Source organism: Indicator indicator, chromosome 4 (genome assembly GCF_027791375.1).
Source record: "Indicator indicator isolate 239-I01 chromosome 4, UM_Iind_1.1, whole genome shotgun sequence".
Taxonomy (NCBI): domain Eukaryota; kingdom Metazoa; phylum Chordata; class Aves; order Piciformes; family Indicatoridae; genus Indicator; species Indicator indicator.
Genome location: NC_072013.1, coordinates 23,781,522 through 23,802,084, shown reverse-complemented (window position 1 = coordinate 23,802,084; position 20,563 = coordinate 23,781,522). Strand labels below are relative to the sequence as shown.

General features: G+C 37.6%; 1 protein-coding gene across 5 annotated transcripts in view; it reads right to left on the bottom strand.

Annotated features, from left to right (window-relative positions):
* Nucleotides 1-20,563, bottom strand: part of WDR20 (WD repeat domain 20) — a 41,840-nt gene that overhangs the window by 11,279 nt on the left and 9,998 nt on the right. For 3 of the 5 annotated variants that reach the window (XM_054400023.1, XM_054400021.1, XM_054400022.1), the window contains one exon: nt 513-695. The exons of the other annotated variants lie outside the window; for them this stretch is intronic. In XM_054400023.1, coding sequence (XP_054255998.1) covers nt 513-695 — 183 coding nt within the window. The remainder of the gene's footprint in view (nt 1-512; nt 696-20,563) is intronic. 5 annotated transcript variants of the gene reach the window in all.

The following is a 20,563-nucleotide window of genomic DNA, read 5'->3' as shown; positions in this document are numbered from 1 at the left end:
TGGAGAGTATGGAATATCACAGGGCCAAGACCTCACAAACCTGTAGCTTTTTCTATGCACTATTCACCTTGATATCCTAAGTCTTACCCAAGCAAGCCTTTAGGAATCCTTGATACAGGCAGTTTCTACTGTAACACCTTGAATTAAATTGGGGTCTTAAATGTTTTCTTCTTCCTTCGTAACCAGAAGCCTCAGAAACAACTGACTGGAGAGCATATGCAGCAACATTTAGATTTGTAGACCCTTTTTTCCATCAGTTAACTGCCATTAAATCTAGTTACAGTATTACTTAAACTATAAAGCCTTATTTTTTCATGTTAAACTCCAAAAGACTCCTTCACAACTAACATTTTTGTGTAGGTGTTCCAAGCCAATGAAACAGCTGAAAAACAAAGGCAGTGAGTGAATGATAAGCTGTATAGGCAAATGGAGCCATCTACAGAACTTTGAGAAACTAGGATCTTCAGTATCACAAATACATTGCATGCAACAATGTTAAGATTTCTACTTACTTCCTCATTAAATAATTTGCTAGTTTCTTTTTTAATCGGGTCTATAAGTTGGACCTGGCCTGCAGAGAAGCCCACTAGAAGAGACACACTTTCTGCTGTGGCTGTTAAGTGATTGAAGTCATGGCATGTAGGTTGTGTTCCTTTGTATATCCTTTTATCTATTGGTTTACTCAAGTCCGCAGCCTGCAAAGAGAGCAAACAGAATTAAGACAGTTTATCACAATTTTTGCATATACTCAGTTCTATTTGCAAGTAATGTTTATACTAAGCAACAAATTTATGCAGTCATAACCCCCTACTTTAAAAAAGCAGCTTTGTATGAATGGTGTTATCTTTCCATACAATACTTTTGTTTTTCAACTTTTCTAAACACCATACCTCCCCAAGCCTTTGCAAGTATATCACGTGATAAACCAACAACAACCATTCAGAACCATAAAGGGTCCAGTGATTCCTCCAGATTAAGCTATACCCAAAAGGCTTCTCTTGCCAAAAGAGGCATTCCATCCCAGAGGCAAGGTATCTTCTATTTTCCTAGCATCAGCTTTCTCAATATTGAGTATAACTGAATTTGGATTAAAAATATCATATTCTCAATCATCCAATTCTTGTACTGTAAATGTATCCCTTTATAACAGGCAAACACAGGATATTGGTCTCAATAACTGGAAAATAAAAAAAAAAAATTAAAAAAAAAACCAAACTAACAAACCAAAACAAAAAAACAACTAAATCCTGGGTGAGCATTTTCTAGGAACACTGACTCAGGATACTGATACTGTGATCACAAATTACATTTTAATCCATTAAACTACAAAGTAATTGTGCTTCTGACACTGAACACAATTTAAATATAGCTCAGACAAAAGTGCTAACAAAACTCAGGAACTTCAGTATAAACAGCTGAAATCTGGCACTGAAGTGTCATAAGAATCATAATAGAAAAGCAATTTAAAATGCGCTCTCGGTTGTGTAACCTGTTTATCCCCATATCACTTTGGAACAGACAACCCAACCTTTCATCGTCCAGAGATTAAAACCCAAACATTTAATATGCAAGATTATACACCAGGTTCAACCTTTTTCGTAAAACTAAACCAACAACAACCTGCCTATTTACTACGTTCAGAATCTGGAATAAGAAAGCTGCTGATACTCCACAATGTTAAAGACCTAAGGCATAGCTGTGATTTGAGACTCAGATTCTAACTCGATATATACTTTTCCAGTAGTTTTAATCAGAGGAAATCAGGCCAGCAATGTAAGAAAACAAACTTCGAGAGAAAAGACAAGCTTCCCTTAAAAGAAAATTACTCCACTGTATTAAACCTTCAAGGATGAGGTCTAAAGAGCAGCAAATCCTTCGTGTGCATGGAGCTACACAGACAAAAAACAGACCTGTCAGTAGGGAAAAACTGTAACTAGCCACACAATGAATCACGTCAGATGAACCATTTGTAAAATAAATTTAAGTATCAGATAAGCATATATATGGAACATTATTAAAGGTATACTTATGTTTTGCAGCATATACTATAAACCAGTCTAATAATGTGTATGGCCTCCTGGCTGAAAGTTCAAAAATGAGATCATATATTCCAGCTTCTAAAGTCAGCAGATTAAAAAGTTATTCTCTAAAGCCCAGAGATTCATGATAAGCTAAAAAAAGTACATTAGCAATACCTCTTCAAGGAGAACTTAAATAGAATACACTAGCTCTACTGGGAGGTCATAGACAAAGGGATGTGCCTACCAAGGAGCATTCACACACACATACAAATCTGTAATTTGAAGCTAAAAGATCAAATCCTAGAGGCCATGCAGTTATCTTATTTTTCGCAAGATTCCCTTGTCCTGTGTCACTACAAAATAAGCAATATCAAAGAATACCTCTCACAATTGAGGCAGCATTTCTATGTGAAAGACCATTCTACAGAAACATAGATGCATCCCTCCATACCTCAAAGAGATTCACGGTTAACGAGGGTAACCTTTGAGACTTGGGATTGTGTCCTCTGGACAGAAGTTCCAGCAGGGCGCAATGCCTAATAAGATCCCTTTTAAAAAGAACTCAGCCTGGATCATGCTGAACAATCAGAGAGCCACAGACTCTCCCAGTCAGCAAAAAATACAGGTATTCTGAGGTTCTTCTCTTTCCAAATTCTCACTATTGTTTTAGGCAGCAAAGAATCAAGAGGCAGATATTTTCAGACTGGAATTATACTTTCTCTTTTGTCTGGTTAAGGTTTTATACCACTAGCTTTTGGTTTTGTTGTCCAACAATTTGGTGTGAGTGAAGTTCCCTGTCTTCTGGTATTATGCGATAACAGATCTAGTAAGACATGAAAGTCTGATAAATTGAATCTAAGCACAGACTTCACTGTGCTTGTTCTAGCTGTTCTCTGGGAACCAGATGGCAGTGACAATCTGTCAGAACTGAAAAGAAGTATAAATAAACCCAGAATTACTCAGGCTTCCACTGACAGGGGTAACATGCCTTGTTCTTACATGAAAACATGTAGTGTTCTCAGTTATTATATAGAGATCTCATGCAAAAAAAAGTCAAATCCACAAGCACACATGGTCTTGATCTCTCGTATTTGAAAGACAGGGTAAAGTCAATGAGCGTAAGAAATAGAAGACATTTTTACTTCTGCGCAGTTGCTGTTGGATTTGATAGGAACAAGGAAAGTGCTTACTCATAAAATTGAATGCTGAGAATCAGCATTTCATTAGCTCACCACTAAGCCAGTTTGCTACTGCTATTCTGTGGAAGATCCAATTCTCAGAAAAAAGCTTTTACATGAGATCCAAGTCCGTAACTGTTGAATCCTGCGATATGACACTCTTTGTTTAGCTGCCCTCCCTCTCAGAAGGATGGTCTTGTACTGAGAAAGAAAATAGAAAGATCTTGGGATTAAGTGTTACCGAATGTGGAGGTTAAAAACACAGGATCAGGCACCCTCACCTCTGCTTGAACTGGTGGCAAATGATATGCATGCTTCTGGTCTCAGTTCCCATAAGATTTTCTTCTAAAAAAATAGTCAGTGCAATTTCCACCTGTTCACTTTGAGAAACTTGCCCCATTGTGCATGATTCATGATGAAAGCAACTCTTGTGATAACAAAAGAAAGAAGGTTGGGACATCTAAATGCAAGGCTAAGAATCAATGCCATTTTCCGTTTGAATAAGGATCTGTGCAAGTCACTGAAGCATGTATCTTAGCTAATCAAGACTCTGGTATTAGCACCTTCACCACTGTCCAACATAAGGTGGTATCTCAAGTATCCCTTGGGCAAAGGAACAAGGAATAATGCCTATGAGGCAACAAGAACAAAAGGAATCTCATGACATGTATCTGAAGTCACTGACACAGTTGAACAAAATTATCCAACTTTGCCATTTAGTTATTTTTTATGAATTCATACTCAAAATATGAACCATGTAACTGTTTGAGGAACTACCTGGTCCCAGTTAGCTAACTCTCACAGCATGCTATTTTAGTAAAAATTATCCCCACTCTTCTGGAGCAGGGAGGAAAAAATAAAATAATCTAACAGTTTAGCAGTTGCCCATTCATCTTTAATCCTTACTTACAGCAGAAGTCAAATGGAACATCTTAACCACAGCTTAAAATACTTAAACATTAGGAAGACAATGAAAGGGAAAAAATAAAAAAATCAGTTATGTCAGTCTGAAGCTAATATTTAAGTTTTCAGGTTCTAATGTCTGATTAGGATGGCCATCAATAATCTTGGTTCTTTAGCTGTATGCAGTTCTATGGTCAAAGCCAGATTAAAAATAATGAGTCTTCGCCAGATATTATGTACTATTGATCTGAGACTTAGAGCTTTCATACTAAGAGAATCGCATTATTTCAAGTCAGCATTTAATCATGCTCCTTGACAGATGTGATTTCTTCTTGTACCTTTCCTTTCCCTAACTTACATCTGCAGCTTTCTGAAATATTAGTTGAACGAAATGTATCATAGATGCTACATGTCCTTCCAAACTAAAAAACACACCCAAGATCAGAAAGGAAATTAGTTAATTTATCTCACATAACTTCAACTGTAGACATAAAAATGTTTTCTTTAGATACATAATAGTATTTAATAGCACATTTGCCAGGAGACTGGCTTTCAATAGGTCATAGCTGTAACTAAGATTGAGACAGAATATTTCGTCTTTAAGTCTGGAAGTGAGGGCAAAATAAAAATTTTACTTCCAAAAAGCCTCTTAAGAAAATCTCTTCTGTTCAGAGAATTACTTGATCTTGAACAGCAGATTGCAGATTGGCTGTGTATGTAGAACTCTATCACAAAATAAAACAAGACACCAAGAAACACAAGGGGATACTTCCAAAAAAATATTCCTTCACCATTTCTGGAGCTTGGAATTAACAACTTAGTACCTGTGACTTGATAGCTCAATACCTGGCTGTCCAGAGATTTCATGGCCTCTGATCTATGAACAGAACAATTTGAGAAAGCCATGCTTGTTATAATGCTGTACAGGTAACATTAGAAATCAGCTCTTAAAATTATTTCTAAGTAAACTTTATCAAAATTCAGAGATGTTCTTTAAAAACTAGCTGGAAAAAAGAAAGGCAAGGTAACCCTTGCTGTAGCACTTTGCATTCCAGACAAACTTCCAAAACAGACTTGCTCCCTGTATTAAGGAAAGGAAAATCATAAACCAGGAGGCCCCTTGCAGCTCGTTTGTTCTTCCTCCGTATTTGTGCTGGTCTTCTCTGCAACGCTATCTGAAGGACAAGGAAAGCTGAGGAACCACAGCAAGAAAGCTGAACTATCCCAGGCACTTTTGTAGAATTTTCTGTTCATTATTTCTGTATGCAAGTGTTCCTGCCAGAAATACTGGCTTCGATACTTTACACTGGAAATCCCTTTAATTACATCATTATCAAAGGAGGGGATTTTGATTTTGGTTTTTTTGTTGTTGTTGTTTGGTTTGGGTTTTGTTTAAGCCCAAATACAGCTGACTTAATATTAGCAGCAGAATCATTTGTAGTTACTTCACTGTTGCTTCAAGTTGGTCTGATCTCATAGCTCACCCTGCTTTGGGCAGGAGACTAGACTACAGACTCACAGAGGTTCCTTCCAACTGGAATGCCCCTGAGATCCTAAGCTTACAATCAACCAAAACAGCATCAACATTGCCACTCCCAGCACACTTAACAGGTCTGATTTATGTCTTAAAGGAAATTCACACAGGAAAAAAAAACTACAGGAACAAGTTTGTTGTCTTTCCCTATAATGAACATTTATGTAGGGCAAAAGTTCTACTTAATATCGATACAGATATATCTCAATCAAGTGGCTTCTACAAATACAACTGCACATAAGATGACAGCCTGCTGACTACTGGCCCTAGGTTTCTTGGTATAAAGTTTACAGTGTGGCAAGAACTTACATAGGTTCCAGGATCTCTTCAGATTCAACAGCGCAAACTTTTCAAGTAGCGTACAAGAGAACACATATTCGGGGCCACTGTAGGAGGTGCCAGAAACTTATAAAATAGTTGGAAAGCTTCTGGAAACACTTATAAACTGTAAAAATCTATAAATTCTCTTTAGGATGCTATAAAAATCCAGCAGACAACCACCATTTGCAAAGTTGTCCTTTTTATATGTAGCTACTATAGGTTTCCCAAAATGGAAGGACAGTTTCTTAAGTAAGAGCTGCTTTTTCCATATTCAAATGATGTGCTTAGCTTTAAGGGTTGCATAATGGCTGTTTTATGTCTGCACACTCAGTTTTAACTTTCTCTTAAGCCTTGCAAAGCCATTAACACTAAAGAAAATTTAGGTCTTTATTTTGCAACACTGCATTCAACGCATCTGATTTTTGTTAAAAGTCACATTTGCAAGCCTCAAGAAAATTATTATTTGTCTGTTTTGCTTTAAAATTTGGCTAGACTTTCAACTGCCTGAACTGAAACACCAACAGCTTAACGCTCAAACCAGCACAACTAATACTGGACTTGTTGCCAATTAATAAAAGGGCAAGTATGAACTAACACAAAAAATAAGCACATACATTCACTTTCCCTTATTCTTCTTGAAATGAAGGCAAGAAAACCTCTAAGAAAGGGACAAAAGTTGCACTGGACAACAAATTTTGAAAATCTAAAATTAAAAAAATGGAACAAAAAGAATTAGGCATGGAAAAGAATCTTCTACTTTTAACACACTGCCTCAAAAACTTTCCATTAAGGTACCTCTCCATACATTCCTTTCTCTGTGGAGTCTCCAGAAAGTGCAGATGCCCAATTCATGCCACTTTTACTTTCATAAATCTTAAGATCCTGATCTCCAAGACATGGTTGTAATTAATTCGGTTTCAGCGGCATATCTCCTGATGTACTTTTTCTAATATGTATTTTGAATCGCCTCAATGTCTAAAATAGTTTGCATTTATAACCATTCCCAACAAAAGCATTTCAAAGTTTATTTCCACTCAACAGAACATTTACTCTTCTGAACAACACTGTTCCTCATAAATGAGTTCCTGTATCTTTGCAGTTTTTTCCTAAGTTACAAAGCACTTGATTAAATGCTGAACAGAAACACTTCAGGCATGTGACAGTTTCTAAGATACTGTGTAAGAACAGCACTGTTAGTAAAACAGGGACACCAAGTAATTTTATTTAACCTAAATTTTTTTCAAATGTTCCACACAATTCATCCATAACAAAGTCTTAAAGATCAATTTTGTACAAAGCCACCTCAAAATTTGAGAAGCTATTTGACATTCTTCTCCTGTCTAGATTGAGCTTTCACTTGGAGCCATACAAGACATACATAAATTTTGAAAGGAGAAATGCATTACTTAACAAGATTTTGGCCTTTATTCATACAGCAGACAACTATGACCAAATACATGAAGATAAAAGGTCCAGTCCAGACAACTGGACATAAACCCGCATTTAGGCAAAGATCGCTTTAGTTTTCTGAAACATCCAACAAAATAATCATATTGTGTCCAGAAGAATTATTGCAAGCACTCAAAGCAAAAAGCATGCACTGGTTTATAATAAATCTACATGATATTAACTAAACCAATGATTATATAATTGACAAGACCAAGAAAGTGGATGTGAACACCATAAAGAGCACGTATAAAGGACTGATTTACAACTTACCATAACACTGTCAACTCAATTTTAATAAGACTATAAACCAAAATATTTATCTGGTTCCAGTATGGATAAGAACATTAATATATGAAGTTACCTAAGGTGAAAGCACCAGTCTTACCAGTAACTGTGTAAAAAGCAGACATTTTAAGAAGAGTTCAAAACTCCATAGTGGACTCCCCAATAAAAGACAAATCCTTTTATGTTTGCAAATCTCCACTCACTGCAAAGAAAATCAAACTTACGTTTTATTTCCTGCAAGACTGGGCAAAGGGCATTAACATAGGACAGGAAAGTTAACACATTTGAACTACTGTAGGCCAGGGAGGTTAAGGGAAATTAAAACAAGATGTTGAGCCCCTCCACACAAAAAAATACCAGAGAATATTGCTGCTGCCTTCATCTGTCACAACCCAACAGAGGTCTCAAGTCACAAATTGTTCCTTTAGAAACTTAAAGCACTTTAAATTCAGTGTTACTCATCTGGTAAACTTTCACCCATGCTGACACTGCTCCTTTTGAGTGGAAGACCAAAACATACAATTTGTGACAGTGCTGTTCACAGAGCTGGGTCAGCCTCAAAGTGTTCTAATGAACTTTCCACAATCCTCAGTGAAGCTCTCCAGAGCAAGTCCTGGTCATTTCTGACAAGGTCTGTGAGCTTAGCATCTCCAGAAGAAACTAGTCTGCTCACTGCAGGAAGTGGATTAGAATCACTCCAAATAACTCAAGCAGTCTTCAGCTGCAATATAATCAAATCACTGAAACTTCAGGGAAGTGACATGCCATTAACTTTTCAAACAAAAGGTGTTAGTTTCTGCATATTTAATAAAGTTAATTTTTGTTTTCTCTGCAGAAGAAAATCTGTCCTTTTCCTTCCTAGAAGCACTCCAATTCTTTAAATCACTATTCAAAACACTGTTTTATTATGATAGAGAAAGAGCACAAGAGATTTAACTTGTTGAGCATCTAAACAATCACTTAGAAACCCATGCTGAAGAATGGCTGACAAATACAGCATTCCAGAGTTTCTTATTTCAAAGTTCACTTTATTATGGGTGCCAGTTAATGTACGATCAATTCACATATAAAAGTGAGACTTTGGCTTCAATGCTATGCATTTGGCCACACCTGAATCTGTAAACAGGCTGATTAAACTCAAACAACTCTGAACACAGCCACTGTATCACACACTCCCAACAGACGTGAACTGAATTAAGAGAATCTATTTTGGTTTAAGTAATTAGCTGCCTTTTTTTTTTCCTCCCCCTCTCTCCTTTTTAATAGGAAGAAAGGAATAAAAGTGTGATATCAGTATTATTGTCTCTTCCCAGTGGTTAGTGTACAGAATTTGGGCTCAACTGTAGCTCAGCCTGCTGGACAAAAATCTCTCCAACAGAAACCAAACTCAGAATCTTGTATGTTCAGCATGCAATGCAGACACCTTCCTCCTCTTCTCCCCCTACTCAGCTCATTTTAAGGACATACGTAAGAAAAAGGTCTCCCTGTGTAGTTTCAAGTTCAAAACAATTATCTCTCTGGGCTATTAATAAACCACGGGTGAGAGGTCACATTTTTATACTGGTTTCTTCCTCACTGGATTAAAAATTAAGACAGACTTAACAAGCCATGGCACATACATACTTCAAAAATTTACAGAGTAGTAGGGGTTAAAAGGGACCTCTAGAGATCATCTAGTCTAACCCTCCTGCTAATGTAGATAAGCCTAGATCAGGTTGCACAGGAAGGCATCCGGGTGGGTTTTGAAAGTCCCCAGAGAAGGAGACTCCATAACCCCTCTGGGCAGCCTGGTCCAGTGCTCCATCAACTTCAAAATATTTTTTTTCCTTAAGTTCAAGTGAAACCTCATGTATTCTAGCTTGTACCTGTTGCATCTTGTCCTATCACTGAGCACCACTGAAAAGAGACCAGCCCCATCCTAATGACCTCCACCTTTTATTTATAAGCATTTATAACATCCCTTCTCAGTCTTCTCTCTTCCAGACTAAAGAGCCCCAGCCTTCTCAACCTCCCCTTCTAAGAGAACATCTTTGTAGCCCTCCATTTGACCCTCTTCAGTGTTTCCCTGTCTCTTGAACTGGGGAGCCCAAAAGCTCCAGGTGTGCCCTCATCAGAACAGAGCAGAGGGGAAGAACCTCACTCAACCTACTGGCCTACCTCTTCTTAACACACCCCATAATACCATCAGCCTTCTTGGCCATGAGGGCACATTCCTGACCCATGGTTAACCTGCTGTCCACCAGCAGCGCTCCCAAGTTCTTCTCTATGGAACTGCTCTGCAGCAGGTCAACTCCTAACCTGTACTGATGCATGGGGTTATTCCTCCCCAGGTGCAGGCCTTCACACTTGCCCTTGTTGAACTTCATGAGGTTCACTTTTGCTCAACTCTCCAGCCTGTCCACTGCCTCCCATAACTTCCTTATAGGTAAGCTTAGGAAGTGTGGGTTAGATCAGTGGACAGTGAGGTGGTTTGAGAACTGGCTGAATGACAGAGCACAGAAGGTTGCGATCAATGGTGTAGGGTCTAATGGGAGACCTGTGGCTAGTGGTGTTCCCCACAGGTCAGTACTGGGACCAGCCTTGTTAAACATATTCATCAAAGACCTGGATGAAGGAATGGAATGTAATCTCAGCAAGTTTGTTGATGATTAAAAAAAACTCATAAGAGTGGCTGACATAACAGAAGGCTGTGCTGCAATTTAGCACGACCTGCATATTCATAATCATGGACTGCAGAACTGGACCACAAATTCAAGACATTTTAGTCCAATACTATTTCTTCAGCAGATGTATGTTCCAGAAGTAAGTTCAAGAAGTTAGCTGCACTAATGGATTGCTGTCCATGCTAGAGTTCTTTGAGTAAATAATTTAAACTGCAATTAGAGAAGTTGAACAACTCTTTACATGATTTTTGTTGCATTATGTTCCTTCATGGAACTGCAAGTATTTCCAGATTTTAAGACCAAATTTCTGTTCATTAGTTATTTAGATGACTGAAGTAACACACTTGATAAAGTCAAACATGTGGAAAAAAACCCAGAAGTTTTGAATTTCATTCCCCTCTGATTTTACCAAATATCTATTCCCAGAAAGAGACAATGATGTTTAACATTCCTTATACATACAGCACTCATATTACTTACTAAAATAAGCAGTCCAATATTTCCCAGTGTTTCCATGGATGTTTTCAGCTATCATGATTTTCACCACTTCTCTGAATCTCTTTGTAATAATCTTTTTTTTTTAACCTGTATGAACACTGTTAGATGGATCTACTGATTTATACAGTGCAACACAATTCACACCATTCTTGTTTCTAATATCCTTCTCCATTCCATTTTTTACAATAAAGGAAAAATAGGATTTAAGTATTGATCAGTTAAGTCCTCTACAGCAATCCTCTCATCTTTTTGTATAGTGGTTCCAAGATGTCTAAAGTATTTTCCTCCAATGTGCAACACTGAAACATTAGTGAGAACACTCCTGCTCATTCACCTAGCATAATTGCATCTCCCAAGTTTCTTACCATCACCTCTTGCTTTGACAGTCAGTAAAAACAATCCACCTTCGATTTCTGCTTTTCTCCTTGTCTTGGTTTGAGATGAACAGGACTGATTCTGTACAGTGATTTTTACTTTCCAGCTAGGTCTCTAAGTAACTGCACTTTCTGAAATTAACAGCATGTTTTCATAGTGTCTGCTTCTCGTAGTGGTAACACTCATTTAAAGTTAGTACCAAGGACTGGTATGCAGGACAAGGTCACTGCTAAATCTTGTGTACTACATTGGGGGTTCAGAGTAACCTGCCAAGAGGAGCAAACAGTTCAGGTGACCCTAAACGGACCAATGAGGTATTCCATTCCAAGTATCTTACATTCTGTATAAAGCTGACAGATCACGAGGGTCAAGCTTGCTTCTTTCTCTTCCTCAACAGCCAGAACTCAAGGAGGACTGTCTGTTCTGCCTTCAATCCTGATCCACAATTCCCTGAATCCAGTTCCAGAATCCAGCTCCTAAATCCAGTTCCTGTCTGCCACTGAGTCCAGTCTGTGACTTCTGTCACAGATATGGTGGTGACTATGACTACTTGTCATCACAAGGGTTGGTTTCAATGTTGGGTTTGTATATATTTAATTTTATCATTATTTTCCTTAAAGTAGTTTTAAGGCTTATTTTCCAGTGCTAAGTCTCTCTTCCCTTATTCCCTTTCTCCTACTCTTTGGGAGGGGAAAGGAGTTAAAAAGAGAGTATCTGTCACTCATTTAGTGGCTGGCCCAGCCCTAACCGCTGACACACTTTTTTTTCTGAAGTTACAAATCTAGCACAGAACTACACATTACCATATGTTAAACCTAATATGATGAAAGCTATTTAAATTTTCGTTCACTGTGGCACATCCTTCATCACTTCCTGTTGCCTCCAAGTTCTTGCTTTCCTTTGAGTTAATCTTCCAAATGTTTTCAAGTTCTTTGTTTTAATTATGAAGTAATCAGTAAGCCCTTTCTGAAGAGGCTGGCAAAAAGCAGAGATGAACCCATAGTTCAGTATAACAGTTACTATCTGTAATAGATCAGCCTCTACACTCAAAACTCAGAGCACCATTTCAGGCTAATACTAAATGGCTTGTTCCATCACTCCAACACTTTGTGTTGCAGTAATGTAATTTCCTAGTTACCAAGCTTTCCTTCCCAAGACACCATGTGCTATAAAGGCAGAGGTAAATCAAATGTGGTTTCTCAATAACCTAAACTGCTTTCCCTTAGCCTCTGACTATCTCCAATCCAGATTATGCAATGCATAAAGTAATGAGGTTAAGTCACATGTTAAGGGTAGGTGCACACAAATGCCCAGCTATTCAGATCCAGCCCAGATCTTCAGGGAGTTTTTATAAGTAGTGTCTCTCTCAAGCCACAAATTGACATTTCTATGTAACAGCTTCCCTTCTACGGGATGAGATTTTGACAAACACGTATGTAAATACACGTATTAACTTATGTTCAGAAAGAGAAAAATAACTATGATGTGCATGCAACCACACCTATGGAAAATTGTACAAGTCATAGGTGGTATCAGATTTTGCTGCAATATACTGATAGGATTGTGATAGTTAATACTGTGTTCACGTATGGTTCAAAGAGGGAACCTATCAAATTGAAAATCACTCTGTTAAAATACCAACATAGATCTTTCTTAGTGCTAGCAGGCTTTAAGTCCAACAACTGTGGGAAAGCAAATTAAATATAAATAATTAAAAATACATTTAATATACATCATTGTGACACAGGGACGTGGTTTAGTGGTAGACTTGGCAGTGTTGGGCTAATGGTTTCACTCCATCTTAAGGGTCTTTTCCAACTCAAAAAATTCCATGAACACAGACCACTAAATATAAAGAAATCATAAATGTATGATCTAGCATATATATAATCATTAACATAGGCAAACCAATATATCTAAAGAGAGACTATGCTGGTCACATCTGTTAAACAAGAAACAGCACACTGAAAATATGTCAGCCTTGATTACAGTACTTAAGTAATTTATCTGTCTCCAAGAGGCTATTGTATTCATTCAATGCCCTTACAGTTAGAGGGCAAGTCGACAAAGAATGTCACTCTTCTCTGCTTATGAATATTGCCTACTTTGTGTACAAACTCAAAACTCACAATTAAGATTTAAAATCCTATTTTATCAGGCAAAACAGTATTCTTTGGAAAATAGACTCTCTTAAATGATAAACAATTGCATTTGCTCTCCAAAGGCTTTACTTCAGATTACAAGTTTTCTTTTGTGTATCTTGTTTTCCAAACTTTGGCATGAATTTCCTACTGTGTTTGCCATGGTAACCAAGCAGCCTGAGCCACTAATTGAAATTCTGTTTAGCTGTTTAGTGGGGCATATTGATCCAGATACATTAACATTCTAATGTATTCCTAAGAGTGAAGAGAGCAATTCTCACACTGAAGGAATTACCTTATTAACTATGACGAACCTCAAAGGATTTTTGCTGTTGTTCAGGATAGGCGGGTAATGGGGAATCTTCATTGCCAAAGATGTGCATAAACAGCTATGATACAAGAACGCACTCAAATGTGAGGAATAAGGTATATTCACTACATAATAAGTAGCCACACTAGACCAGCAAAGTCTCTATTTGATACTATCTCCTTTCCTGTAAATCATGACTTAGCATTCATAGCAGAAAGGAAAATTTGTTTCAACGGTGCATTTAAACTGTGTGGTTCTCCATGAATTAAAGCTTGTGCCCTGGTGGGAAACTTTTGTTCTGGTGAAGAGAGACCAGGTTAACTGGCTAACTTAACTTGAAGTTCTAGGATTAACATTAACAGGCAAAGCCATGCCACAGCTGTTAGTTTCTCTCAGTTTTTCTTCATTTTGAAGAAAGATCTCTCATCAAATATTTATCTCAAATAGAGGATCGTGAAAAAGGCTCTGTTTTAAGCACATGGAATCTTTCCTAATTTCCAGAAAACATACCAAATACCTCAGTATACTAAAATTAAGTAAAACAAAACAACAACAACAACAACAAAAAACCCAAACAACCACACAAAACTATTAGGAAAACCTGAAACATATCCCTGTATGACTCAAGATTTAAAAAAAAAAAAAGTTGCCTAGTCACCTCTTTTTGTAATTAATTAATGTGTCTACTATTACCTCATGATACAATTCAAGAAAATATCATCCTTTACTCTGCTCATGGTTAAAGACAGGATGAAATAATTCTGACCTTCAATGCCCCCATGTAAATGCAGACTTACAATGCAGAGAATATAAACTCCCCTGAAGTTTCCATACAAAACTACTGAGACAGTGTTACTATAAAACATAGCATGACCTTTCCATGATACCTACACAGTCAGCTGTACTTCCATTCTTTGACTGGACTTCACTTTCTCAGGATCACAGGATGTTAGGGGTTGGAAGGGACCTCTGGAGATCTTTGAGTCCAACCCCCCTGCAAGAGCAGGACCATATATAATCCAGCACAGGTCACACAGCTCATCAGTATCTTATACTTCATTTCCTCTCCTGGATCTAAAAGCCAGTAAGGTAGCCTCACTGGGTACCACAGATAGCTGGATTTGTATCACTATAAATACATTTTCCTCACCCCGTTCATCTGGCTCAGCTCTAAGAGGCTTCTGGATCAAATGCTCTGCCTCTTCTTAAAATCTGCTCTGTACTTCCCATAGAGTCTACAGCCCATCACACCACCTTATTGTCATTATGCAGTTCAACTATTCATCAATAGCTTTGAGCAGAGCTAGTCAAACAGCAGGATACTTCTGAACTCGCAATAAATTTTGCATTACTGGGATTCACAGGCAATGTCTCTTATACATCTAGGGCAAGTTTTGTATTCTTTATTATGTCCTTTCTTACCCTCTTCCTTTTAGAACTTTAAGAAATAATAATGGCTTTGCTCAGCTAATTAAAAATCATGCTCTTCTTTCTCCAGTTTTGCATTACATATCATGTTGTCCTAGCAGCAAGAGTTGAAATTCACTTTCATCAACACATGCAACTAGAATTTCATATAATATTAAAGCCATCTTTTCAATACCTCATACAACAGCACTGAAAAAAAATTCCTTATTTCTATGGGTAAACCTCATTTGAAACTTTGAATTGCATTTGTATCCTCATGCATTCAACAGCTGTATCACAAGCTGGCTCAGCTTGTAACCAGAGTGCAATGCTGATTATCTTTTCAGTTTTCTTGTGGAATCAAGAATTTCCTATATATTTTTTCAATGCATTTTCATTTCAGTTACTGTTCTGGTATCTGCTTGTTACCCCTTATAAAACATTGATTATGAACAATGTTGCCTCTCAGCTTCATTCTGGGAATTTCACCAACATGTATATGCTCATCTTTGTTCCAACATCAACAATTAAAATATTGTTCCCAACTGTACTCCTAGAAGATGTTAATTTGAAACTCTCTTCTCAACAGTTGTCACATTTCCTGTAACCAGTAAAATATGTAAAAATATGAAGAACTAAGCATTTTAATGCTCTCTCCTTTTCAGAACAGACTTTTAAGGTTCTAGAACTCCCTCAGTTAAAATATATTACACCAATGTAAAATCACTAGCTCATACAAGGACAGGAACTAAAGTTACAAATTCTCCCTTACCTATCAAAATGTTACACTAGACAAGCCAAGCGCTTAGACTTCAAATAAAGCTAATAGTATACACTAATTTTTCCTAGGGAGACAATGTTTTACCTTAAGAAAAAAAAACACTAACAAAACCTTTACACAAATCTACTACATTCAAATTTCAAAAGCTAAAACTGAAAGTATCTCAAAGCAGTTGAGAATCCCCAGGTTTTGGTGTGGGGAGGGTTGTTTCTTTTGTCATTGTTGTGGGATTTTTTGTTGTTGTTTTGGGTTTTACTATTGTTGTGGTGGTTTGTGGGGGAGCATGGGGTTTTTTTGTTGTTTTTGTTTATTTGGTTTGGGTTTTGTTTTGGGCTTGGGTTTTTTTTTTTTGTGGTGGTGGTGGTGGAGTGGGCTATGTGTTGAGTAGTACTCATGCATGTTCTTCTCCACCTAAATGCATTCAAGGATAAACCTTAAGAAAATAACTGCAAGTCACTGGAGTCACAGGAAGTCAAACGATTTTTAGCAGAAGTTTTCACTGTTAGTGAATTAAAAACCAGCTGATTTCAGAATAGTAGAGAACATACCAAATATTCACAGACACCGAATAAAGTTCATGCTACAATACTACTTACAGACTGTCACATAACATGTGAAGAATGTATCACCCTCAGTAGAGATTGGAATGCTGAAACACACGTTTTAGTGTCTTCGCTTTTGAGGAACTGAGAAACTTAAACGTACTTCATAGTTAAGTTCTGCAAGATTCACTTAAGAGTTATGCTGAGTAAACTGTAACTACTTTCTTAATAGTTAAAATCTAGTAAGTTGTAACAGATTCATAGCCCTAAAGTAAAAAAGTAATAGTTACCTTTCCGATTTGCTTCCTGTTCCTTATCCTCCAGTGGATCCTTTATTTTCCTCCTACTCCTGCAGTCTAGTCACACTGTTGCCTACACTTATAATCAGTCCTTTCTCACCTATTTTTAATGCTGAAAAAGGCATGATTCAGATAATCTGAACAAAGACACATATTTCCAGATATACTAAACGAAAGGAATTAAAATAATGAAAATAGGTATGTAAGTATCAAATGTATCCCAAGTAAAACCACACATTCTGGTACAATTTAGCAACTGTTCTCATTCAGTTTACAGGCTCAGTTGGGATACTTAACAATTAGGAAGCTGCTTTCATTGAGAATTTGTTTAAACTGGCTCAGCTCTGTAAGCAAAACTGGTTAGAAAATTGTACCTACTAAAGGTGACACTATTTAAAGTAAGCAGACTGCTTTTACATGCGCCCCAAAACACGGAACAAACAGGAAACATTGCATGACTTAATGATAGTGTCATTTCTGAGTCCTTCAGCTCCTTCTCATGCATACACACAAAAAGTTACCTGACCTGTTGGACTAGTGTTCTAGTCAGTCACACCTTCAAAGCCATTACTTTCACTTTAGCTTTGAATCTTACTATTTTCTTCTCTAAAGCATTGGTATGGTTTTGTTATAATATGAGAAAAATGTTCTTTAACACTACATGCACACCTATCAACACCATCCTTTGAGGTTGATAGTATATACAGCATGACAGACACAAAACTGCTTTTGTTTTCTTCTTTCAAGGGACATTCAAAGTAATTTTGAATTGTGAATTTTAAGGATAAAGTTCCTTATTGAAAGACTAACGCTGCTGTAGCTTTGTCACTGAAGTTATTAAAATTTTATTTCTTCTAACAAGATCAAAATACAGTAACGCTCAGAAGTTGGCTTCACAAGTGTGGTTTACAACAAAAACCTCAATACTTGCAGTTGCTTGACAACACCCTAATCTTTCAAAATTTACAGAACAATCCTCTCTAAGAGAATTCAGAAGTACTGAAGCAACCAAAATATACAGACTTTAAACATACAAAGAACAAATAAGCAAAAGCCTGACTGATTCAGGGAAACAGCATTAGGACTAAACTAAATTGATTTACCTGAAATTTGCAGGCTACTATATGATCATTACTATTAAATAAGAGAAAGCTTAGTTTCATAGACTTGTCAACAGGCAGAAGTGTGACTTCACACTGCATAGCAACATACCCAGTATAGCTCCATTATACTAAATAACACACAGGCAAGTACTAACAGGTTGAGTTCCCACCAGTCTACCCCCCTGGTACTTCTCTGTGAAAGCTTCCCCAATACCCTTTCAGGACATAAAAGAATAAAGTTTTTTCTTTAGGAAGGCAGGGGGAGAAGGCAGCAGCAACAGAACTCTTCAGGATTATCCGCTGCTATAACAAAACAATGTTTTAGTCCAGCAATGTAAATTCACTTCTTGCAAGAAAAAATTACCTGTTCCAGAAAAGCAGTCCGAATAATTGTACCCTGCATTGCTCTGTTGCTATAGAAACTTACTTCATTGTAGTAGTTGACTGTTAATCAATTTATATTTTTTTCATGTCAAAGCTCAGTAAAGTCAAATACAGCAAATGTATGCCCAGCAAGTCAGAATTCATATTGTTCTGGCTACTACTGCATTTTGCAAGCCCCACAGGAATACTGGACATTTTTGATACAATGTTTTTATTAAGCCCCTAACTCCATCATGCTGCAGCATGTTAAAAAAAAATATTACTAGAGCAAAGCCCTAATTATTTTTATACTGAAAAATAAGATGCAATTGGTTATTATTCTTAGAACCCCAGAAGAGTTCTACAGAAGTTCTGTGAATAAATTGACAAAATGTACAACCTATGTTTCAAAACCAGAACAAAGCCCGTAAGTTTATGCTTTTTGAGGCCGTAACAGATCATAAACATTTTTCTTAACTCTTACCCTGGAGTTGTTAATTTGCAATGCATCTTCCTTCTGGGAACGAAGACATTTCATCACAACCCAACCCAACAAGGCAAAGTGTTACAGAACAAGAATGGGAACACAGGCTACCAGAAAACAAGCACCAAGGGCCAAATCCCCAACACAGCTATGCTATGATGAACTCAGATTTCCCACAATCCCATAGGAACAAGTCTTGGATATCACCTCATCTGCAAACCAGAATCCTCCTTCAGAAGTTTTAGAGCAAAAGGCAGCAAGTTCCCAACTTCAGCACTAGCTTTCCCAATACCCTAAAAGTAAGCAAAGTTTTAGATACTTTTAATTAACAGTAAGTATTAATAGTTTTACTGGTACAGATACTATGTGACAAAACAAACAAATAAGCTAAAGCTACCTTTTGCCTTTTATTAATCACTTTCTTGAAAAATTACCATTAAAGGGCTGAAGCGTCTAATGTACCAAACACCCACACAACGCTGTTTTTTAATTCAGGCTGATTTTTATCTCAAGCATTGGAGGGAGCAATCAGACTATCATCACCTACTGATCTTTTAGAAGACAGCAGTGCTGGCCACTGAGTAACTGCCTACATCTCCAGTGTTTTGCTAAAGGTCCTAGCAGAAACCTGTATATGAGGGCACAGAACTGAACACAGGCTACTGACAGAATACAGCCCAGAAACTAAATCACCCCCCCGCACTGATATGGGCGTAGTAGTATTACACATGCTACAGATTTCTGCTGTCAAAAATAATCACACCTTTAACCAGCACTGACATCAGCAAACTGTTCATACCTAAATTCTCCTTTATACCAGCTTGCACTGCCAGCTTTGCAGCTGCAGGACAATAACTAATCTGGTGGTACAAACAAAAAAAGGGTTCCCAAATGGCTGACAAGAAAGCACAGCAAAAATATCTACGGAATGAAATCTCTCTCAGCTTAGAGACTGGACTTCTCCAAGTACCCATTTCACCAGTATTCCCCTTCGTATCACAGTATATCAGAGGTTGGAAGGGACCTCAAGAGATCATCAGGTCCAACTCCCCTACCAAAGCAGGATCACCTAGGATAGTCCACACAGGAATGCATCCAGGTGGGTTTTGAAAGTCTCTAGAGAAGGAGACTCCACAACCCCCCTGGGGAGCCTGTTCCAGGGCTCTGTCACCCTCACTGTAAAGAAGTTTCTCCTCATGTTGAGGTGAAATCTTCCATGTTCTAGTTTGAACCCATTGTTCCTTGTCTGTGTACCACCAAAAAGAGCCTGGCCCTCTCCTCCTGACACCCACCCCTCACATATTGATAGACATTGATCAGATCCCCTCTCAGTCTTCTCAAGACTAAACAGCCCCAGGAATATCAGTCTCTCTTCATAGGGGAGATGCTCAAGTCCCCTAATCATGTCCAGCTCTCTCTTATACAAGCCTCTATCAACTTAGGACTAACAAAAAACAATACATAGATCAACTACATCAAAGCCAGCCAAATACACTTTTTTGCCAAAGGAGTTATCTAACGCTCAGGGGGAACAAGAGGCTTGCATGCTGCTACAGTGCAACACAGAGTTGGTGCAACTAGCAAGCTGCTTCTCAACTGCTGCAGTAACTTAATCAATAATGAGCACTTTCTTACTCTAACAATGAGGAAAAGTATGAGCATCACTAAAGGGAGCTTCATCTGGGCATCTATTTGAGTTATGGAGAACAGTTGTTTGCTCCATCTCTCCAATTTAGAAGTGCTAAAGTGTGCTTAACCATCCTCGTTCAGTTCAGTGCATTTGCACAAAGAGGTTGCATTTTAGTTTAAACACAGAACTACAGCTGAACAGTCACTTCACTGGCAGAGTCAATTCTGCCAACATTATTAGAAGGACAGAAACTTCACGCAGAACAGTATCTTAAAA